The following is a 24528-nucleotide window of genomic DNA, read 5'->3' on the forward strand; positions in this document are numbered from 1 at the left end:
CGCTCAGTTTCTGTGGCACTCGGGTACCGTGCGCAAAAAAATTGACTGATATGACACTTCCCTACGAAAAAGGTAGGTTCACTGCCCCTGATATGCTGCGGTACTGGGTCGCAGCGCAGGCACAGTTCTCCTCTTATTGGTACCCTGGGCTCCTCCTCGCTCCCATGTCAAGTTGGAGACCCTTGTGGCATCCGGCACCAACATAATGACTTTAATATTACATCGACGATACGAGCCGGACTTAACCATTTACCCAGTCCGAGCCACTGTGCATGCCTGGGGCCGGATATTCACTGCATGTGATGAGGGCCACCCATACTACAAATGGCTTCCTGCCTGGCGGTTTCCCGGGCTGGAACCCACAAACGACTTGGCCCTGGCGTCACACTGGGTGTCACTGGGATACCTAGCCCTAACTAACTTCTACCCGGACAGGCAGTTCATAACACTGCATACTTGGAAGCCGGGTCACTCGGGGTCACCACTGGAACTCTTGCAATTCTACAGACTCCGGTCTGCCTTCCGTAATGCTTGGCCTGAGTTTCCCAATGAGCCCCCTGACTCCCCTGAGATTTCCTTCATTGCCAATTCGGGTAGTGCCCGCTGGGTGGTATCTTCATTATACAAACTTCTCCTAACTGTTACTCCACCAGTCCTCCAGGGCCCAGGACAACTGGGCATCTGAACTGGAGTTAGAACTCACGGACCAACTGTGGGGGAAAATGTGCTCTCACATTAATAGTCTCCCTGAACTTTCGCTATCGCACCTATTCAGTACAAACTGTTGAACAGGCTATACTACACCCCGCGCAGGATCTCCAGGTTTGCTTGCTCTGACGCATGGCTCTGTGCAGAGGGAGCGGGCCATTTGCACATGTTCTGGGACTGCCCGAGGCTAGCCTCATTCTGGGATGAGATCTTGAAAACGTTATCAGAAATCTGTGGCACTGTTATTGAGCCTGACCCGTTGGGGGTTCTGTTTGGGGATTGAGGGGCTGAGGGTGCTAGGAGTGCGGCTAAATTCTTAAATGTGAGCTGTATAATTGCTAAGAAATGTGTTTTGCAGAACTGGAAGTGCTCCCCCTCCCCCCACATTCCAGAAATGGTTGAATTTATTAACATGGTCTCGGAACTGTGAGGAGTAGTACCTCAATATGCTCCCGGCCCAAGAACATCTCATCCGCCTTAAACAGTTAATTTAACAGCTTAGACACACCCTCCTCTGTGGACAATTCATCTCAATCCTCTGTTAAGTGCTATGGCTCTGGATACTTTGTGATGCTGCATTCCTTATTCGTCTTTATGCCACTACTCCTATGTACTACTGTACTCAGTTATTCATATATTTCATCATTTTTGGCTACTCTGATGTTTGTGTATGCTATTTTCCTCTGCCAACAAAAATAAAGTTTTTAAAAAAGAGCCCCAGGACTGCTCTGCTGTTCGGTCGTCAGGGGTGAGGAGTGGGAGAGAGGCAGATGTGGGACTCCCACTTCCGTAGTCTGGTTGCTCACCCCCTCCTCCCCACCTCCATGGGAAGATCACCTTGATAGCCCATTTGTAGAGCCCATCAGTAGGGGTAGTCCTGTTCCCTGATAAACTACATATCCCAGCTCCCTCTGGGTGCCGGGTAGTCCAGGTCGAGATTCGATACGCCTCTGCAATAAATTAGTTGCCATCAGTATGGAGATAGATTATTCACTAGATACCATATAAGTAGCCATCAGTAGAAGGAACAGATGAGGATTCCTTCGATATTTTTAATATTGGGAAGACGCTCGCAATCTCGATCACGTGACAAAGCTAAATATAAATACCGCCGGTCCCAAAATGGCTACCATAACAGACAGCGGAGCAGCGTATGCATAAGGACCAGACAGGTAAGCCACTCGCACATTTTGAGTTGGCCGATCGCGTTTGAGTTGTGTTAGAATGTGAGTCGGCACCGCTCTACGTGTGAAGTGAATTAAACGCACAGAGCGTGGCCTCGGCGTAAATAGGAAATGCAGAGCTAGAAAGTAATCCCTAGTTTCCCGTACAGATATAACACACCAGCGAGAGCAGGAACAAGGCAGCAGATTGCGGATGCTCCACAACGGGACACGAGATTGCCTGGAGGGAAGTGATCCAAAATCTTCCTGGACAACACAGCTAACTACCCAAAAAAGCAGTTACACAATGGCAAAGAGACCGAAGAGCACAAAATGGACTTTAGTTTACCAAGAGACATGTATGATTGTGTTTAAGATGCCAGTAGAAATAGATTATCCATGGCTTGAAACCTGTACCTACACGAAGGATACATCCACATGACCAAATAAGAAAGGTGAGACACTCCTCTTTCCCAGATCATAGGATAGCATTACACACAAGAAATTGACGTCACCCCTGCTCTATCTTCCCCCCCATAGGGCATGCGACCAGGAAGCCACGGCCATTACCAATCTGTTCAGAATATTCACAAATTACTTATGTGGACACATGGACAAGAATGTATCCGTCTTTTTTTTCTTTGCTATACTACTGATGATTACAATACATAGAAGTCAGTACATGTCCTGAAGAAAGCGGGAATTGATGAGATACTGCTGAAACCGGTTGATTTAAGGTTTAGGAGTGATGACCTAAACCCTGTGATCAAGCAGAACAGTGATGGTCGTGGTTGAGATATAGCATCAATTTTTTAGGATACTGACAGCTACAAAGAAATTACAGCTGTGTAAGTTTTTTAGTACTTCCTTGATCGTCGAATCAAGGTTTCATGAGTGATAAGACACATATTCAAGGCGATGAGAATAAAATATTTGATCGACATGAAGTGTGCAACTTTTTTGCATAGGAAAGTAGTGAGCGAGGACGGGGAAAGATCCCAATTGTATTCAACCCTCCTTTGACGAGCGATACATCAGCGCTACCCCAGGGCAAGTGCACTTCCGGAGGAAGGGCTAGTTAGTGAATACAGGGATATCTAGTTAGTTGTAGGGATTCAGACCATAGGAATAACTTGTTCAATAAATTGGTTCTGTCTACATGGTGTTAAACATACTTGGACAAAGACAGGACGGTATAGCCTTGGACTCCAAGTTGTATAGATATACCTCCAAAATTCAAGGCCTTCCACCCCAAAGGGCATTCTTGCACCACTGGTCCGTGGCAAAGCAGCAGCTGTTAACTTCCAAAAATACATCTGTTGGGTGTCCATAGCCAAGGCTGCTACGTGGAGTTCCCCTTCAGCGTTTTGCATACATTGTCTCGTTTTGCAGACATTGTCTTGACCTGAGCTCCCAGGCTGATGCCCAATTTGGTCAGGCAGGTCTTAAGAATTTGTTTGAATAAGGGAATTTCCATCCAGGTGTAGTTCCTCTGGTTAGTGCTTGGGAATCTCCCACAAGTATGGAAGAAAGGGGGCGGGACATAGGAGTATGACAGTTACTCACCGTAGTGGCTACCTTACTCCTAGTCCATATGCCCGCCCGCTGTCCCATCTAATAAGTATCCTCTTGTTGCTAACTGGTTCTGGACCTGGCGATAGAAAAGGACTGAAAGGCTATGCGCGGGACAGAGCTCAGGAAGGCGTGGCTGCGGTCAACTGCGGTGGCCCTGTGTAAAAGGTTTTTATGCTTTAAAAGTGCTCCGGTCCCGCCAAGATGGATGCAATGTCCCACAAGTATGGATGAAAGTAGACTATGGACTAGGAGTAAGGTAGTCACTACAGTGAGTAACCTTGTCAAACAGTTCCATTATTACTCACTTATTTAGTTTTTTCTTCCCATTTTTCTCCTAAGTCCTGGTCAGCTGGATTACCGAAGTCTGGCATGATGCACACTCAAAGTCCTCCAGGTACTGTGAGACAGGCATTGTATCAAGAGACAGACTCAAAAGGGTTCGTTTGAAAACCTTTACTTATTAAAGTTCCTGGGTTGATGTAATGCCTAACTGGCCTAACTCTGAAGGGGTAATTCCCTGAACTGATATTTCTAATGGCTGTCGTCTAAGAGTCCAAAACAAAAGTCAGTCAGTGTTTAAACCTATGCTTGCCCTCACCCTGTACAAAAATGTTATGGGGAGTCTTTTCAAAATAAAACCAAATAGTGTTTCAACAAAATGGAAACCAGAGTTGGTTTCAGGTGGTCTTACCAGGTGCTGCTTGGTTGGTATAACACAAATAAATTCAATAGGGTTACTCGTAGGACCCTCTCCTCAGGTCCCTTGTAGTTATTCCAACTACCTTCAGTGTCCTTTGGTTCCTTCGGGATCCCTTGCCCAAGCTTCAGCTTAATCCAGTTACAAAGACACCATGAAAAGTTGTTAGAGTTCCCTTTGTTAGCTTGTCAGGAGTCCCTTCCCCATGCTTCAATCCTTTCAACTGTACAACAAAAACTAACAAGTCTCTTACCTTGGCTATGAAACTCACTGGGCACCGTCTCATTGAGAGGTGGTTCCTCCAAGCATTGCAGGGTTGAGGTCAGGGTCTCACCACCTGCCCCTCGGGCACCTTTGGGGTCGGCATTGGCCCCAAGTGAACTAGTAATTCGCTGGACCAGGCCTGCAGAATGCAGGCAGCACTTCACTGAATCCCTCGCCACGCTGCAGCATACATACACTAGGCCAGCGTTTCTGCATGCAGTCTTCCTCCTGCCTGCAGCTCCTGCTTCTCTGCTGCTTGGCTCCACCGGTCCCGACTGCACCCTCGGCTCATTCCTCTGCTTTTGAATGACCACACCTTTTTTATAGCTGAACAGTCAAGTGGAGTCAGGTATGAATGGTTACCTACAAATTCCTGACTACTAGAGGGACAGTCGTTTTCTCTAAAGTAGGTTGCCCTTACTTGTCCCATTTTATTCTTGTGGGTAATCCTCATTGACCTTGGTGGCAGCCTCCTTGTCTCAGTATTTGTTGGAAATGGGGATATGAGTTGAGATTGTAAACACCCCGCAAAAGCTGAGGGAGAGTAGGTTAAGGTGTTTTCAGGATTGGGAAATACCATGTCTCGCCCTCGGTTAGCCTCTTCTCAATCCCTTGTGCCCTCCACTCAGGTGATCCTCCCTCACCTGTCCACCCCCAGGGTCGAGATCCAAAAGCGATGGTCCTTTCCTGGCCACTTGAATGGAAGATCCTGAGGTAGTGGGTGGGAGAACAGTCAGATTTCTCACAGTAACCTATTTGGTTCTAAATATCTTCTCCTAGTGACTTTTCTCCTAATTTATTCACTTTTTTAGATCTTTCAAGTCTCAAATGTCTGTCTTCGGGCCACCACAACAGACACTATCTCTAAATGCATGTAGTGTGCTGCCTCTGGGAGAGAATAATGGGTCAATATCGTCATCCCTGTTAAGTTTGTATGTTGCAATGTGCGTCAGAAACCGTAAACTGTGTCCACAAGAATGTTATGTACTGAATATAGATAAGAGATTGATGGATTTGTATGGTCCGTTTCTGCGCCTTGTGTGTTGTGGTGTATCTGTTTGGGTTATAGGAGTCCTGCATAGGCCTGTCTTGAATATCTTTGCAAACCAACAGGTATCTTGCGCTAGACTGCTTCACTGTTTGGATCAAGTCTCAGGCGCTCAATTCAACACGTGTGTGTATATATACAAGTTTTTGTATTTATTGTATCTTTAATACAGAACATTTCTTATATTTCAATGTGTTTTGTGCCAATACAAGTTTTGCCTGGCTAGGCAAAACACATGTTTGGATACGTTTGAATTGTTCTAGTATTGCACAATAATTGGCCTCAACAAAAGCCCTGTATGGCCGAAATACATGTTGGCACGACACATGAGAAAAATAAGAAATGTTCTGTATTAACGATACAATAAATACAAAAACGTGTATATATACCTGTACAATTGGAAATGTTCACCTACAAATGGTGGTATGGAGCACATGAGACTATCCAAACAGTGAAGCAGCGTTAAGGTTCCTGTTAGTTTGCAAAGTTATTCATCTCAGATGCATGCAGGACTCCAATAATTCAAATCGATGCAGCACAAGGCAGAGATAGACCTTACAAACCCATCAACCCCTATTTAAAGTGGCTATGTGCTGTACTATGGGAACATGGCATGACACCCCAACTTGGCATTTGTAATGGTAGGCAATCAGCAAGAGCTAGTCTACCACTTACTTGCTCACAAGCTACTCTACGGGGCGATGTTATCTCCTAGTGGGAGGTGATTTAAATCCTGCATATTTTAAGTGTTGTCAAGAACATGTTAAAACCCGATTTCCATTAACCATGTACTGCCAATGTTTTAATTGTATGTTTATTCTATTGAAATTCAAATTTGAAGACGTTTTGCTTCATCTAAATAAATACAAAAAACATTTCCCTATGCCGATAAGTGTATTAAAGTGATGGAAGAGTGTATAAAAAGCAGAGTAGCCATGCAGAGCCTTCCAAATCTGTGAATGATGCCTGTTTATACTAAAACATCTAGACAAAGTTTGGCATAATCAAATCAGTAAAATGATCAGCTGAGTGGGCCAAAGTGATAAGCATAGCCGACTGGCAATGCTTTGAGAAATTACATAACTAGTTAAGAGTTATGTTATTTGTCACCTTTCCCAAAATGTGATTGCTTTTTCATTTCTGTTCAACTAGGTATGCGAAAATTCACATTCCCATCATAGCCTCTGTATCGGAGCATCAGCCAACAACTTGGGTTTCCTTTTTTTTTGATCTGCATATCCTGGTCTGCACTTTCCCAGCAGGGCTGTGGTTTTGTATAAAAAACATAAACGATGAAAGAGTATTTGGTAAGTGTCAAAAAGTCAAAACTGTTACTAACACTATAATATTTTTTCTATGTCTTGATTCATCCGGTATCTAATTCTCCTTTATGGTTATACATGCTTTGAAGCACTACACTTGTGTGTAAATGCTTTACAAATAAACAATTCGAAATTACAACTTGTCGTAATCAATTAGGATTGCCACATGTGTCCCAGGTTTCTGAGCGATGGGCATGCACGTACAATCTGTTTTACGTAGACACTAGGTATGATTCTTGTAACTGCCAAGCTAGTAATATCCATGATAACTGCAAAATAAATGGGAGTGATGACTGACAATGTACTCTATGAATAACAGAGACAAGATTCACTCTACCTGTCCCATGTTGAGTGAGTAACTCCTGTCACATGAAAAACAAATGTACAATTAACAAATCCAGAGAATGAAACTTGATCGGGATTGGCTGCTCGCTCCCGATCTGGATTGGCCGCTCGCTCCCGAGATGGTATAACTGAGACCATACTGTGATTGTGTAAACCAGTGCTTTAATTGAGCCAAAGGGTTCAGGTACTCGACAATCTATGCTTTGTGGACATAGCTGGCTCTCACCGAGGTCCAAAAATTGGTCTTGTGCCAGTTCTTCCTGATCCATTTCTATTCTTACTGGCTCCATGTAAAGGTGTGTAGTTCTATAGACTTTCACTTTCTGTGTGTATCTCATTCTGTGTCACTATCTTTTTTATATCACTTTGAATTTGTCTCTTCCCACTCAAATCCTGTTTCACTGAGGAAGTCTCTCCAGTGTGGGAGCCTGAAATATCAGTTTTTTCAACCAAATGATTAATGGTGAAGTCTTAATCATTTGCTACAGATGTTGTCATCTGTTGGACGACTTACAATCCGACTGATTTTGTCCTGTTTTGGTATCTGTATTGTGATGACTAATAAACAGAGTACAGGCACGTGCATTGTAAAGGTGCAACGAGACAGCTGTTGGCTGAGTTGGATGTGGGCCAGACTGCTGCTTATCTTCCCTGGTGTCATTTGTTACCAGACTAATTACCTTAGCTTACAGACTTTTTTCTGAATTCCTATTGGGGGAGTGCCCAGCCCACCTTCTCCAGGAAGTGGATAAATACTCTGCATGGCGCGCACTTTAAGAATGCAACGAGAGGGCTGTTGGCTGCTTTGCCGCTTACAGTTAAGCCTACGATAATAAGTGATGCTTCTGGTGCATATCTAACCTTGCAGGCACCAGCGATGTGAGATCTTCTAAGGGCTGCAGCGAGCCGTGTTGGTAATGCATAATTCAATGAGTTGTAAGCCCTGAGCAAATAGTTTTATTTTTTCTCACCTTTGGAGCTAATCCGCAATTTGGAACAAAAGGCAATTGCCATAAAAATAAAACTATCAAGCAAAACCGTCTATCCTTTTTGAACTTTCCAATACTATTTGGATGAACATAAAAATAACAGATTGGGTGAGTCACAGAAAACATTTGTAATTATAAATTTGGTATGGAAAACGAATTTTAAATAAGTGACATTTAGTATTATAGTAAAACGCTATTTTGCTTTTCTTTCTTTTTAGAAAACAATTTCTCTCCTGATAAACCATTGTTAGCAACAATGGGGAAACACGTGTTGAGAGATACAGTGAGGTATTTGCAAAATTAAAGATGAGATGCAGCAAGCTATCAAATAAGCTATCAAATAAATGGTGTGAAGGCAACACCTCATATCAAGTTATATTAAGGATCAAGCAATTTAAGTGGTAATTTCAAATTTGTATTAAGGAACCGAGAAAACGAAATGTGGACATTATAAGGTGTGAAGAAAATACCAAATTGGAACGATATTTTTTTGTTTGAACATTCCTTAGATTGTGAAAAATAAAAAAGAAATGACTGACTGACCTTGAATGATTTTCTGAACAATGTTTGGCGCATGTGAGTAACCTCTCTAAACCTTTATCTCTTTATATTGCATCTGTGTAACAGCCACACAGTTTTGGAGAAACTCATGCTGACAACCTAGTACAACTATCTTGAATCGTACATTTGGCTAATTTTTGCTTAACATTAATAATTAGCGGTCGCCAAGGGAATATTTCTTTTTTCAAAGGCTGCAAAACTTTTTCCTAACTTTAATAGAAATTCTTCTAGAACGTTTTTAATCCTGACGATTTTGGAATCTTTAAAATCTTCTAGCCTCCTACTAACAAGCAAACTGTGCTCTCCTTGGACCTAATTAAACTTACTCAACCAAAAATGAGTGAGGAGGAGATTTTTGTTGTGAAGAGGAGGAAGTTACTTCCCATGGTGTCAGTGCCTTGTGGACAGACACGCCACCATCTTTGTGCCTATATTCTTGGAAGGTGGATTGGCAGCCAATAAATGCGATAACCAATCCCGTCGACTCTGCTACGCTGCCAGCTGAGTCCTCATTAGTCAAAACCGCCGTCTCTTTGCAAACAGATGACGTGCACTTTTGGAATCTGGTTGGGCAGGATGCAAATCTTTTACATGGTCAGGATAAAATCGTGCAACTACCAGCTAAGAGTGTGATGGGGAAGTTTGCTTCAGTGCAAAGTGAGTCTGGGCGGACTGGGGTTATGGAAAGTTCTTGTCTTAAGAACTAATGTTGGGGATCTGCTTGGTTCTCATCGTATTCAGATGTTTGAATGATTATGTAACTCCCTTGGAGGGGAATGTGCATGGGAAGTCGCCTGTTTCGACTTTGAGGGTGTTGAATACTAACATGGTCTTGGTGCCTCCCGTGAATGGTAATGTCTTGGAGAGCCACTACACCTCAATTATGAGAGGCCCAAATCTGAATGTATCCTCAGTCCATCTACATATGACGAAATGGGACGATGTTCCTGAACACAGGCTTGAATCTTTTTCCGCCCTTTGTAGACCTCTGCCGAACTCTACTTGTCGGTTATTTCCCCTTAGGTCATTTCGACGGCAAGAACGGCTTCGACGAAGACTACGGCAGACTTGTCTACGCCGGTGGATTTCGGCGGCTGAAGTATCCACGGGGCCGGCCCCTCTGGCCGGCCTTTAGAGTAGGGAGAGTGGGGCCGGGGTGGCCATATTTCCGTTGTCTTCATCTTCCCCCCTCTTTACCCTATAGGTCTGGTCATCTTTCCCTTTTGCTATGCAAAGGACTCCTTTTAGGTTCTGCCCTAAGTGTAGGGTCAGATACCCATGGAAGGACAAGCACAGGACGTGCAACTCCTGTCTCCTCTTAGATCACGACGAGAAGCTGTGTGCGGCTTGTAAACTCCTTCGGCCTAAAACCCTTAAGGAGCGCCGTGTAAAGCGGTGGGCCACGTATGGTATGTCACGCGCAGACCCTTCCTTCCCCATCTCCACACCGCCGAAAGTGACAGGGGCACCTCTGATGACCAAACATCCATTGCGGATGTGATGGACCTCGAGACGGACACTTCTAGGTCCGCCACGCCCATCCCTGACCCTTCAAGGTCTGACTCCGGTCTCGCTTCAGGGACAACACCCGGCGACAGGTGGGCGTACAAAGACATTACACTAAACAGACAACCCCTCTACCTATTTTGACGTGTACATTGAAAAAGGTGAAAGCGCCAGCAGGGCTGTTGAATTTCAGCTGATTCCTCGGATCGGTCTGATCTAAAGCCTTCCTCGCATCTGCAGCAGCATTTGACTGGGCATCCCAACAAGGGCTTTACCCCTAAATCAAGTAGAACCGCAGAATTCCGACACACTGACGGTCCCGAAAGACCCGGTAGGCCCAAAAAATTCAACTAGGCCTCAAGGCGAAAACCTACCGCTAGGCTCTCTAAAACTGCGGTAGGCTATAAACCTACCGATAGACCTTCAGAACCACTATCTCACGCAGAGTCGGCGGAAATCGAGCACAGTATAGCTAGAATTACTTCGGCGGTTGGGCTGTTCTGTCACAAAACATGGGGCAGGCCGCTGACAAATCTATAGATATGCCAGGGTGCCCCGATTCTCGTGATTACTAAGAGGACAGTCAAGAGCCTCTTCCCAACACTCTGAGTGACACATTTTGGCGTCAAGGGCCGGAAGACAACGTTTTTCCACCCGTTGGCCCTTCTAGTTCCTCTAAATGGACAAGGGAGAAATTTGAAGGGTGCATGGATAGTCTTGAAAAAATTTATTTTTCTGAACATCCTTCGCCGAAAAGATCTTGTGGGGAACCTAATCTTCAATATGCTGCACAGTTACAAGAGGGACAGCTCTCAGTCCCCGTCCATCATGAAGACACCATACAAATGGATACTTATCAGGACATTTACAGTGAAGGAACTTCCTTCCTGCAGGGCTACAATGAGGACCAGGAGGATGCCACGGACAATTGTGAAGACATGCACCAAGTGGGGATGGACCCATGGATGCTCCCCCAACAGCATCAGGACACTGATGTTCTGTGCCTGGATTCTCCTCCTTCCACCCCAGCCCAACAGGCCTCACCGGTTGACGACCAAATGGCCTTCAATGCCATGCTAAGGAAGGCAGCAGACCACTTTCAAATCACTACTCAAGAGGCAGGGCCTGAGCAGGACTTTGTGGAAGACATTCTGAAGGAGAAACCCCATTCTAGCCAGGCCATTCCCTTCCTTAATTCTATTAAGAGAAGATTTGCTCCCTCCCTGGTTTCACCAGCTCAGACCCGGGCAGTGAACCCAAGAGTAGAAGTTATTTCGGCCAGCTCCTCAGACCCTCAATACATTAAAGAGCATGCCACAGTGACTACCACCCGGCAATGGGCAGGGGTACCCCTTGCGATGGGGGAGGCGCCTCCGAATAGAAAATCCAAGAGGTTATATGCCTTGGGTAAGCGGGTTACCTCGGCTGCCGCATATACCACGCGCATAGTGAATAACACCACGCTGCTGGTAAGTTATGCTGACGCTCAATGGAACCTTGTACAGGAAGGTCTCCAGGAGGTCCCAGAGCCCATCAGGCCCAAGCTTCTAACTATTGTGGCCGAAGGCAGACAAGTGAACCAGAATGTGATAAAGAAATCTCTTGACACGGCTGAAACAGCAGGCAGGTCTCTGGCCCGGGGGACCTTACTTAAAAGGCACGCTTGGCTTCGTACCTCAGGGTTTAAGCCGAAAACGAAGGCTGCTCTAATCAATAAACCCATTGAAGAAACTAACATCATCGGAAAGGAGGTCTTTGAGGCCCTAGAAATGGACAAAAAAGAGCATGAGAATCTTTAAGTCTCTGCAACAAATTACTCGGAGCTTCCCCCCCAGAGGAGAGGTAATACTCGTTGGTCCTTTCGAGGGCAGCCCCGTGCAAGTCAGACCAACTATGGCACGGGAAACTTTAATGCTGGACAAACTTCAGGAAGCCCTGCGTACTACCCTCCAAAGGGTCGGCGATGCGGCAAAGCTAGAGGTAGAGGCCCCAAACCTAGAGGAGCTGCAGCCTCTGGTCAGAAATGACAATCAGATTCAGGTCACCCCGGTTGGGGGTCGTCACGGCATGGGAGGGGGTAACTTCAAACCAGTGGGTCATAGGCGGTCGCCCACGGGTACTGCGTGGAATTCGCCCGACCTCCACAATTCAGACCACTGCACCTCTCACCGGACCATCTGGAGATCCTGAAGCAAGAGGTGGAAGCGCTGCCGGGAAAGGACGCCATAGAAGCCGTCCCTATTCTTCAGGTAAACAAGGGTATTTATTGAGTGTACTTCCTTGTACCCAAAAAGGACCTCACAATGAGCCCTGTTCTAGACCTGCGCCCAGCGAACAAATTCATAAAACTTCAAATGTTTTGCATGTTAACACTACAGGAGGTAATCCCACTGTTGAAACAGGGACTATGTGGCAACATTGGACGTGAAAGACGCATACTTTCATATTTAAATGTTGCCAGCGCACAGGAAATATCTGAGGTTCATGGTAGAGGACAGGCATTACCAATTCAAAGTGCTCCCCTTCGGCATCGCCTCAGCGCTAAGGGTATTTACGAAAGTACTGGCAGTAGAAGCAGCACACCTGCGCAGACTATCCGCCCCGGTTTACCCTTACCTCGACAACTGGCTCGTAACAGGAGACTCGTACGTCACATGTTTTTTTTTTTTTTTAACACCCAAAAGACCGTAGGCCTTCTGTTCAGTCTAGGAGTATCAACTAGAAAAAATTCAGTCTAGTCCCCCAGTCAAAACAATTTCTGGGGGCTCTAATCCGGACTAAAGACAGCCTCGTCTTCCCCTCCAACGAGAGGGTTCAGAATGTTTTTTTCAGATCCCTCAATATGTAGCCAGTCGGGAGGTGAAGGCACGCAAGGCCATGCATTTGCTAGGGATGATGGCGTCATGCATATACTTGGTTCCCCACGCACGGCTGCGCATGTGTCCCATGCAAGAGTGGCTCAACAGCCAGTGGTGTCAGGCCAACGGACAATGGGAAGATCTGGTAGTTCTTGCCAGCCTTCATTCTCCCTCTGCAGTGGTGGTCAAGGGAATACTTCTGAAGGGGAAAAGCTTCACCACCCCTGCAGCGGAAGCCACTCTCACGACGGACACCTCTCTCACGGGGTGGGGGGCGCTCACCTGCTGCAGCAGACAGCGCGTGGGGTGTGGTCCCCACAAGTAGCATCCAACCACATAAACTTACTGGAGCTATTAGCGGTGTTCAAGGCATTAAAGGCTTTTCAGATGCAACTACAAGGGAAGATGGTGCTGATTCTAACAGACAGCACTACAGCCATGGATTACCTGAACAAACGGGGGGGTCAAGGGGGGGGGGCAACACACTCTCCAGGGCTATCCAAGCTGTCCCAAAACATTTGGATATGGGCTCTCAAACTCAAGATGTTTGTTGTCCCAACATGTTCCAGGGGAACTCGATCTTCTGGCAGACGTGCTCAGCAGAGATTTCCCTCTGCCCATAGAATACGAATGGCATCTGCAGGAAGACATTGTGTCCAACGTCTTTGCAGAATGGGGCTTACCAGAGATCGACCTGTTCGCGACTCAGGAGAACGCCCAATGTCAAGATTACGCCTCCAGGTACCCCCAGAACCGATCAAAGGGGAACGGTCTCTGGATAACATGGTCAGGGAAATGTGTCTACACTTTCCCCCTGACTCCCCTCCTCAACAAGATGGTGCACAAGGAACCAGTCACCATGATGCTGGTGGCCCCCATGTGGGCCCGCCAACACTGGTTTGCTCATCTGATGAAAACGTCCCTCTCGCCACCAGTAAAATTGCCCTGCCCGTACAACATGTTGTCTCAGGACAGGGGGGAGACCCTACACCCATGCCCACAAACGCTGAATTTAGCAGCCTTGCTCCTGAGGTCATAGAGTTGGGACACATACAGCTCCCTCGGAGGTGCATGGACATACTCGGGGAAGCTAGGAAACCTAACACCAGTTATTGCTATGCTAGCAAATGGAACCATTTTGTTATCTGGTGTAATACCAAGGGCGTCATTCGCATCAATTGCTCACCGACACACATTGTGCTATACCTAACGCATTTGTTGGACACAGGGTTGGTCTCTGTTGGACACAGGGTTGGTCTTCAATTCCCTGAAGGTTCATCTGGCTGCTCTTTCAGCCTACACCACGTCACAGCAAAAGGTGTCATGGTGGAAGATACCGGTAATTAAGGCTTTTATGGAAGGGGATCAAAAGAATGTATCCTCCCATTTCTCACCTAGCTCCTGGATGGGATCTTAAATGTGGTTATAACCAGGCTCATGGGATCTCCCTTTCAGCCAATGCATAAAGCAAGTGTAAAAGGCCTTACTCCTAAAACAGCCTTCCTAGTGGCTATCACTTCTATCAGAAGGGTTAGTGAACTACAGGCCCTTTTGGTTCTAGACCCCTTTGTTACAGTCCACAGGGATAAGGTAGTTCTGCGCACTCATCCCAGATTTGTGCCTAAATTCATCTTGAAGATCCATGTGAACCAATCGATTGAACTACCTACCTTTTTCCAGAATCCCACTAGCCTGGCCGAAAGAAGCCTACACACACTAGATGTGCGCAGGGCAGTCATGTTCTACCTGGAAAAAACAAAACCACTGAGGAAAACGAACCAATTTTTCGTTTCAGTGGCAGCTCGTAGACAAGAGGATCCTGTCTCTAAATCATCTATCTCAAGGTGGATTGTCGAATGTATCACACCGTTTCCCTCTTGATAAGAGAGAAATGCCCTTCAAGCCTAGAGCACACTCTACTCTGGGCACTGGGGCTTCCATAGCATTCAATGCAAATGTTCCCCTAGAGTCCATTTGCAAAGCGGCGACTTGGAGTTCTGCCACACACTTATACAAAACACTATTGCCTCATTCTAGGTCTGATTCTAAGGTGGGACAAGCAGTACTAAGACCTCTTTTCTCTACTGTTCCTTCTCACAACCCACCTCCAACTCCGGGTAGCGCTTGCTAGTCTACGCACAGCATGTGATTCTAAGCAGATTAACAAGCATCAGAAGACGTGCATTACTTACCGTAATGGCATTTCTGATTATTGCATCTGCTTAGATTCACATGCGCCTTCCCTGCTCAGGGTGGAAGGAACATAGACGTCTTACTACTTCTCTCTTCTTCATGTACTCACTCACAATAGCCTTGGTCTCCCTCATGGCAGAAAAAATACAGTCGGAGGGACCTTGGCGCATGAGAGATTTTGGGTACCATACACATTACGATGGGGAAAGTGTTACAGACACACCTATGCCGACGTCCCGTTTCGGTCCCCGAAAGACAAGATGCAATACTCTGCGGTTACCACTGGATGTTGGACCATATGCACAGAATGTGAATCTAAGCAGATCCAATCATCAGAAATGCTATTGTGGTAAGTAATGCATGTCATCGGGGGGCATTGAGTGTACTTTCCCATGGACGACAGGCTGGATCTTGTACAACTGGATTTTAGATGCAACTTGGTGGTGAAAATCATCTGGGAGAAGTATATGGCTTGAGGCTGCTGGGGTATGATCTTATTTGATTATTGGGTCATCAGGGCAGGTTTGATGATTCGCAGAGCTTGGATGAAGAGTACGGGTCAAGGGAGGCACTCCCAATTAAGGTCACCTGTTCATTAGGGGCCAAAGGAAATAGGTTTGTAGAAATAGCAAATAAGGCAATTGACAGGGTTCCAAGGATTGGGGGTTGGCTGTCAAAAAGCATTAGTGTGTGCCTATCAGAAGCTGGGAGATGCAGAGGCTGGTCTCTTACCCAGACTGGGGAAACTCCTGCTTTGCCACCAGGAACACCAGAGGATACATTAATTTTCTTGGCACTCCGGGTCAGGTAAAGGAGATAGCAAAGTATGATTGGGTGCGTCTTCATGAGGTTTGGCTTACCATGTTGGTGATAATCAATGGGTTTACACTTGCTTAGCACCTTGCAGTTTCGAGCAATGGAGGCAGACCCTCTAGTGGCAGCCTTATTGCTACCAGGAACTCGCTGAAAAAGAAGACTGAAGTTGTCTCGGACAAAATATACAGTCTTCTGGTGGTAAAAGTGTGGTTCACAGTTCTGAGTCTAGAGGTCCTTGTTTTAATTTTTTGTATATATTGGAACCCGTGGGTCTCTTGTCTGGAAGGATTCTTTGGTAAAATAGCTGAAATTTGTGATGTTTCTCGTGAAGAGTCGGGTGCCCATATGACCCTGGCTGAACATTTGATTTCAGATTATGCCGCAGCTCAGGCGAAATTTCCTGTGGGTGGGAACCAGGATAAGGTGAAGGAAAAGATCAGTTAAAAATGGTAAGCAATGGTCCTTTCTCCATCAGGATATTGAAGCTTCTAATTCACCTGAAGTACTACCCTCTCCTACATCCATTCTTCGTGCCTCCATTGCTCACTTTGCTCCATTCTCTAACTCTGACATTCTTCTTTTACATGCTAAAGCTCACCCTACTGCTTCTCCCACTGAGCCTATGCCTTCTGCACTTATTCCTAAAGTTTATCTGTTTCTTGTACCCTATCTTTCCTTTTTTAGTGTCTTTCCACTTTTGCTTTTCCTGCTTCATTCACACACGCTTCTATTAGCACAATCCTTAAGAAACCCACTGCAGATCCTCCCTCTAATTTTCACCCGATCTCTCCTCTGTCTTATCTTTCTAAACTTCTTGAACGTCTCGTCTACTCTAATGTCCAGTTTTGTTTCTAATTCTTATATTTTTTTTTCTCCAATTTCGGTCTGGTTTTCATCCTTTTCATCCTTTTCATTCTGCAGAAACTGACAGCTTGATTATCAATCGAAAGTGATAGATTATCTCAATTTAAGTTAAATAATATTTATTCAGTAGAGAAATTGCCAATATGAGCAGGTAAATTACCATCTATTACTGTGACTAGGGAAATGATGGTATGGTGGTTGATTGATTTTAATGGGAGTATATATTTAAGTACTCTTACGTCCCGTCCCCTTTCCTCCATCCTGTATGGGCGTCCGTCGCGAGAGACGGGAGACAACCTTCTTTCTCCAGAAAAATCTTCTTCCCCTTTAAATTTAGAGGCGCGCAGGGGTGCGGCCCTGGGAGCAGTCTCTCTCTTGACTCCACCCACTGGTGCCACTCCCCAGTTCCCTTTTCTGCATCGACGGGAACAGGGTGAATTCACCAGCACTCCTGGGTTTGGCATTGGCCACACGCTCTTCCCGATATTCTTCTATCTTCGTTGTTTTCTTTTCAATTAGGTACTTGGTGCTCCAACGCCATGCTCCTCTTGGGCGCATGTCGACTTGAGTGGGCTTCAACAGGTGTTCAGCATATGAGGGCCACTTCCCTTCATTCAACCTTTGCCTCAGTTGCCTTGGCCACGGCTGGGAAGGTTGTTCCACGTGTGACGCACTGACTCCACGTCACTGCAGAACAGGCTAGCTAGGTGGAGGGAGTTCTTCCAGAAGTCACCTCAGGAGGACCTAAAGGACTTCGTCAAACATCGCTCGAGGCCAAAGGAAAGGCCTCTATTCACCATCGCACCACGTAAGGGTTCCTCACGTAAGGGTTACTTGGAAAGGAGTCGCCCTTACGTGGCGACTCCTTTCCAAGGAAGCGCCCGACTGTGAGGAACCCTTTCGGTTCTAGCACATGCACTAAGGCCAGTCCAGCTACCGGCCTCATGGCCGAGGGGTCAGCGGATCCTTCCTGTGCTGTGGGACTGCAAGCTTCTTTAACCGGGGTTACTCCAGAGGGGCAACGTCCTAATACCGTCCAAGTCCAAGTGGACGCCTTCACGCAGCAGTACCAGCTGTTCAGCCGAGGGCAATACGCCTTCCAGGTCTATGCCTGAAGTGCGGGATAGGCCTTCTGTTCCAACACCAAGCGTCTTGGACCGGGCTGGGTCTGATGAGCCAGGCACCACGACTTTGACATGCAGCTCGACCAAATGGCCGCTGCACCAGACAAGATGGCCGATCGCCCGATGCCCCCTCTGGCAGAGCGGGTGGAGGAACGAGTCACAAGGTGGGACTGGTGTCAACCAGGTACATGGCCTACAGTTTATCCATCAGCAGCGCAGGGCAGGTTTCCCCTGCACCCCAGGCAGTGTGGGCCCCAGGTCCAGCAACCTTTGGCCACCGCGTCAAGATCTCCTGCCACCTCTACAGCCTCCGAGGAGAGGTTCTTTGAAAGGTTCTTAGGGCTGATGCGAACTCCCCAGATGGGGATCATACTCCGGGATGCCATCAGGGACATGGTCACCCCAGCGACACCCATAGTCATTCCTCCTATGGCTCCAGTGCCACAGGCCCCAGCGCAGCCTCTGCAGCCCAAGCCGACTCCTCAGATTCCGGCTTCCCTGCCTCTCAAAGCACAGGCGGTTCGACACCAGCCTCCGCAGCCCATGGCGCCAAGCACCCCTCCATCAGTTCCGGACCCTACGAGCACTCTGGTGGACGCAGAAGAGGAGCCCGACACGCCATCTTCAGACAGGGTCTTCCATGAACGCCTTGCAGGTTGCAACCAGAGGTAGAGCAGCCCATGGAGGGAGTCTTGGCAGAGGTCCTCACCCTAAGACCCCACTCCAAAACAGGGATCCCGATGCTGAAGGACATAGTCGCCTCGTCAAGAAGGGGTGGCTCAAGCCACACTCGCGCCAGCCTATCAACCGGCACCTGGATGCCAAATATAGGCAGTTGGAGGGGGATACATTCTTGCTGGCGGCACATCCTCAACCGCACTCTTCTGTGATCATAGCGTTGTCACTCTATTCTAAGTCTGTCGTCCTCAGCCTCCTCGGCACTTCTAGGAGACAATGATCTTGGAGGCGTATGGGGAAAAAACTGTACTTGATGCCTCTGTTACGCTCACCTGGCTCCCACAGGGGCGTCGGTTGGACCCGGACAGCTGCGGTCTCCACCCACGTGATCCGTAGTGCAGCGATGACTGTCTGGATCTGCCCTCCTAAACTTGTCTGCTTAACCCATAGAAATATTCTCCTGCAAGTGGAGAGATGGATTTAGCCACTTGGATTCAAGTGATGGCAACCCCACAGTCCTCCCCAACTAATCACCTCCGAAATGCCCTCGCAGCAATCTCACCTTATATTCTTGAAAGATGAGCTCTCCATCCTGTGTGGATTTGCAGGGGCGCGTCGATTCCTGTTACTTCACTGGTTTGAAGGCTCGGGAGAGTTCCGGAGAGTATTGACTCTGAGGTTCCTGGTGAGGACCAGTAAGTATTAAGTTCATAGAGTTCAATATGTCCGATGTTCACTCTTGTTCCCCCCTTCCTTGTCTTGCAGCTGGCTTGTGAAAAGATGCTCTTGTGGTAGCTGGTGGCGCTCAGGTAAGTCTCTGTATTACTCGGCGCTGTCCGGTAAATGTTTAAATGTTGCACGTGGAAAAAGTGTTTTGTCTCTCTTTACAGATGCCGCACGTGAAAATATGGAGAGTCACAAAAGGATGCCTCCGGTGGTAAATCTGGTAAGTCTCTGGTGGTAAGAATTATATTTGTTGGTTCCCTCGGCTCACCTTGTGGTTTTCTTTTGTCTCCTAGCTGACGAAGTTCGGCGAAGAAATGGAGGCAGCGCCGACCCGAAGGATGCTGTGAAGACTGGTGAGTACGGCTCAGCACTGCAGCTGGAGGTGCGGCGCCTGTAGAAATGATCTTTACAGGTCCGGAGACGAGATGGATCCAGAATCAGGTGTGGAATAGAAATATGTTTGTTTTCTAACCTTGTCCCTTTCTTTCCTCTTTGTTTTAGGATCTCCGGATTCGAGGCGGGCGTGACAGAAGACTGGCTGCAGGCACAGTCAGCGTTACGCTGCTGGATGCAGAATAACGCAAAGTGTGTGTTGCTTGTCGGGCGTGGTTTAAATAGCCTCAAAAGTAGTCCCAGCTAAGAAGTCCCTAGAACCACACCCGAGTAAAAAATAGTCCCTTTCAGGAATCATGTTGGATTGGAGTCATTTGCAGCATGGTCTGCCTGAGGTAAGTAATGACTGAGCCTGGCGCCTGAGGCGCCACGACTGAACCCAGATTGCCCCTAGCTGGGGCTGCTGAGGTTTTACTAAATGTCTAGGTGCCTGCTTCCGGGGCTGATGGGCTTGGTCCGGATGCCTGGGGGTAGGCATCATGACGGCCTCCTTGCACCTGCGTCAAGCCAATGCAATGCCATGCTGGCAGCCGTTAACCAAAGGCTATGGTGGGAAATTGCGGACTTCCTCCTAGAACCTCCGGCAGACAGCCAAGCTTGCTTCATGGCAGGTTTAGGAGAAGCCAGGCTTGTAGCGCAGGACGTCATGGAGTCCACTGTGGCCCATATCGATACCTCTGGCCGGGCCATCTGCATTGCCATGGACATGAGGACGGCCTGGCTCTGGGCTACTAAGTTTATCCCTGACGTCAAGGAATGCATATTGGACCTTCCATGTGCGGTTAGTGACCTCTTCCACTCCTCCATGGATGAGGAATTAGATAAAAAGAAGAGCTTGCAAAGTCTTTCTATTCTTACGAAGGCCATAGCCAAGGCGTACACTCAGTCACATCAACGCTCTGACAAGGGGTGGATGTCCGGAGGGTTCTGGAGCTTCCAAGAGCGGAGGTCCAGACAACCTGACCGTTCCCCGAGTCAGCACCGGAGGAAACAACAAAGTGGAGAGGGGGAGCAAGGGCTTTTTCCAAGCCCCTTGTCCTCAACAGCTCAGATGGAAAGAAAGCATGACACGCCCCTTCAGGTCCACGTGTCTCCAGTGGGGGCGGGGAGGCAGGCTTGCCTTCCACATGCAATTTTGGTGACAAAACATTTCAGACCACTGGATCCTCTGTAGTATTGTCATGACCCTCGCCCAAAACCCCCTCTTGCAAACCCATTGGCCAGGTGGAGTCAGGACTCGAGCCTCTACAGCCTGGCATCCTCTTCAGAAGACCTCATGGGGCCAGTCCTGGCCCCTATGGCGCCAGGCTCATACACCATGAAAAACAATGTGCTTGGGAACTACTTTATTGTATTGTCAGCCAACACTGAAGCATCCACATAGCTTTGTACCTAAGAACCAAGTTATGCAGTCAAGTGTTTTGGGTGTGGTAGCCTAGGGACTACTTTACCTGGACTATTTTGTTGGGGCTATTTAAACCACACCCGAGCAAGACAACACGCTTCGCGTTACTTTGCAGCTTGCAACGTGACGCTCACCGTGTCCAGCTATTCCCTCGAACCTCAGAGAAGCAGAACCTGCAATGAGACAAAAGGAACATCATTAGCAGCAGCATCTTACCTGCAGTCTTCATCTTTAAACACTCGCAGCTACCGAGAACAGATTCCTCGAATTTGCACACCTCCCGGACAGAACGACCTGAAAGAGGAAGATGGAGGCAACATTTAAAGAAAGCAGTAGACGTTTACAAATTACGAACTGCTCAATAGGCTTACCTGGCAGGTCACCTCTCGGCTGGCACCACTCCAGACATTCCACTCACGCTGAAGAACACCGCGACCTACAGGGAAGGAAAACACAGGTTAGCAAAGGCAAGACTTTGCAGCGCTGGGCTTAGCGCTTACTTATTACATCATAGCGCTCTTAATGCGCCATCATTTACCAGTGGGGCTCAACCAAGCCAGTTCGCTGCGCTGAAGATCTGCATATCTAAGGGAGAAAAGAGACATTTTAAACAAAGAAAGGCATGCAGGATAGCAACAAAACTAAATAACAGCAATAAGACCTACCTGAACAATATCAAACGGGCTGGCGTCAGTGAAGTAACTGGACCGCACTGGCCCATTTGCTACCTGGATCTGAAGGACGCGTATCTACATGTCCCTATTTGGCAGCCGCATCAGTCCTTTCTGCGCTTCAGGATCATGGGCTACCATTTCCACTACAAGGTGCTACCCTTCGGCCTCAATTCAGCCCCCAGGGTATTTACTAGGTTGATTAACGCGGTGGCAGCCCTCCTCAGGGCCACCACATCTACCCATACCTGGACTGGCTTGTCCGGGCTTCATCTCCGGAGGTGGTTCTCCACACCTCTGCGCTCATGAACACTCCACGACCTGGGGTTTACCATCAATCTCAAGAAGTCTCTGCTGCAAACCACGCAGAGCCTGACTTTCCTGGGCCTCATCTGGGACACCAGATCCAAGAGAGGCTTTCCCTCGGAGGACAAGATCACCGCCATCACGTGGGCCAGGGCTCACTTCCTCTCCAGGACGGTGACCTCAGCCTGTTGGTACCAGCACCTGCTGGGTATCATGGCAGTGGTCCTCTTGGCTGTACCCCACACAAGACTAGGAGTTTACAGCTGCACTTCGCAGCCTCATGGAATCGGGAGATGGGCTCCCAAGCGGAGCCTGACATTCCTACCTCTCTCTACCTAGACATCAGGTGGTCTGCGGAGTGCAAGCTGCGGCAGGGCAAGCCCTTCCGGCAGCTGCTCCCGCGGGTCACCATCACTACTGACTTCTCCCTTGAGGACTGGGGAGCCATGCTGGACAGTCGCAGCATCCATGGAGTCTAGACTCGGCAAGAACATGAGTCCCACATCAACTGGCTAGAATTGATGGCCATATGGCTGGACCTCGAGGCCTTCCTCCCTCTGATAAAGGGCAAGACAGTACTTATCCATATAGACAACTCCACCAGCATGTACTATGTCAACAAGCAGGTGGGTACAAGATCCCCCTACTCTGTGCAACCTAGCTGTCCGCATGTGGGAATGTGCTCCGGAGAACATCTACCTCACCGCTGTCCACCACCCGGGGGAGTACAACCTGGAGGTGGACAGGCTCAGCAGACTGGGGACAGGCAATTACGAGTGGCAATTGAACGACCTGGTCCTGAAAGAGATCTTCCTCAGGTGGGGGCAACCCCAAGTGGATCGGTTTGCCTCCCGGGACAAAAGGAAATGCCAGCAGTTCGCCTCCTGGCAGGGACGGGGCCCCGGCTGCCTGGGCGACGCATTCCAGATACAATAGAACTGCATACGTCTTCCCTCCCACACCCCTGGTACTCTGGGTGATCTGCAGGATAAAGCAATCTTGTCACCACAGCATCATTCTGATAGCTCCCTGGTGGCCAGAGAGACCGTGGTTCTCCGAGCTGCTCAGCCTATCGGACAGGCCCCCCCATTCACCTACCGCTGGGTCCAGTACCTCTACTGACCCAGCAGGGGGGCATGGTACTCATCCCACGCCTCACAAGCTAGCCCTTGCAGCATGGTTCCTGAGAAGGTCACACTGAAACACTTCAGCCTGTCTCAAGCTAAACTGGAGATCGTCCGGGGTGCCAGAAGCAAAGCTACCAAGAGCCAATTTAAGATCAAATGGTCCATATTCTGTCATTGAGCCGACTTGAAGGAGATCGACACCCTTCATTGCACGTTGGACGACGTACTCTCCTTCGCGGCAGACCTCGCCCACTCCAGAGTTCAGGTGGACACATGCCACACCTATCTGGCACCCATAAGAGCCTACAGAAATACAGAGGAGGATCTCTTCTCTGCTAATCCTTTGGTCAAACGGCATCTGGCGGGCCTCCACAGGCTCTAGCCGCCTATAAAGAAGTCACACCTTGTGTGGGACCTCAATGTAGTCCTGGCCGCCTTGGCACACAAACCGTTTGAGTCAATAGCGTGTGGGGATATCAGGCTGGTCGCTCTAAAAACAGCGCTGCTCATAGGCCTCACCTCCGCTCAGTCTGAAATCCAGGCTCTGGTGGAATCAGAGCTCTTCACTACCTTTCACAAGGACAAGGTGGTCCTCCGGACGCACCCTACATTCCTACACAAGGTGACCTCCTCCCATCTGAAAGAGGAAATTAGCCTAAGAGGGTTTTGCACCGTCTGGATGTCAGACGCGTGCTAAAATACTACCTTGGCAGGACCAAGGACTTCCGCAAGTCAGAAGCCGTATATCACTTTTGGATGTTCAAGGACCCGCTATCAGGGCTCAAAGGCCTCCATAGCAAGGTGGATGGTCGCGGCCATCAAGGAGGCCTATGAGGGGCAGCACAAACCAGTGCCAGCCAATTTGCATGCCCATGCGGTCAAAGCCAAAGCCACGGTCATCGCATTTCAACGGCATGTGCCATTGCAGGTCATCAGCAGGGCGGCTACCTGGGCCACCCTTTTGGCTTTCTGTAAGCACTACTTTTGGACGCCGCCGCTAGATCAGATGCGGCTTTTGGGCAGGCGGTTCTAAGAAACCGGTTTGCTTAAGGAGGGTCTTCTCTCCACCCTGTGGCTACATTCAGTTGTAATCGCCCATACAGTATGGAGGAAAGGGGACGGGACAGAAGAGTAAGTTACTCACCGTAGTGACTAACGCACTCTTATTCTATAGTCCCCTTTCCTCCAT

General features: G+C 48.1%; 1 protein-coding gene across 1 annotated transcript in view; it reads left to right on the forward strand.

Annotated features, from left to right (window-relative positions):
* STT3B (STT3 oligosaccharyltransferase complex catalytic subunit B) overlaps positions 1-24528 on the forward strand; it is an 872418-nt gene that overhangs the window by 569112 nt on the left and 278778 nt on the right. Inside the window, exon 9 of the mRNA XM_069648801.1 lies at positions 6608-6762. Coding sequence (XP_069504902.1) covers positions 6608-6762 — 155 coding nt within the window. The remainder of the gene's footprint in view (positions 1-6607; positions 6763-24528) is intronic.

This window comes from Ambystoma mexicanum, chromosome 2q, assembly GCF_040938575.1.
Source record: "Ambystoma mexicanum isolate Mex_15411 chromosome 2q, UKY_AmexF1_1, whole genome shotgun sequence".
Taxonomy (NCBI): Eukaryota; Metazoa; Chordata; class Amphibia; order Caudata; family Ambystomatidae; genus Ambystoma; species Ambystoma mexicanum.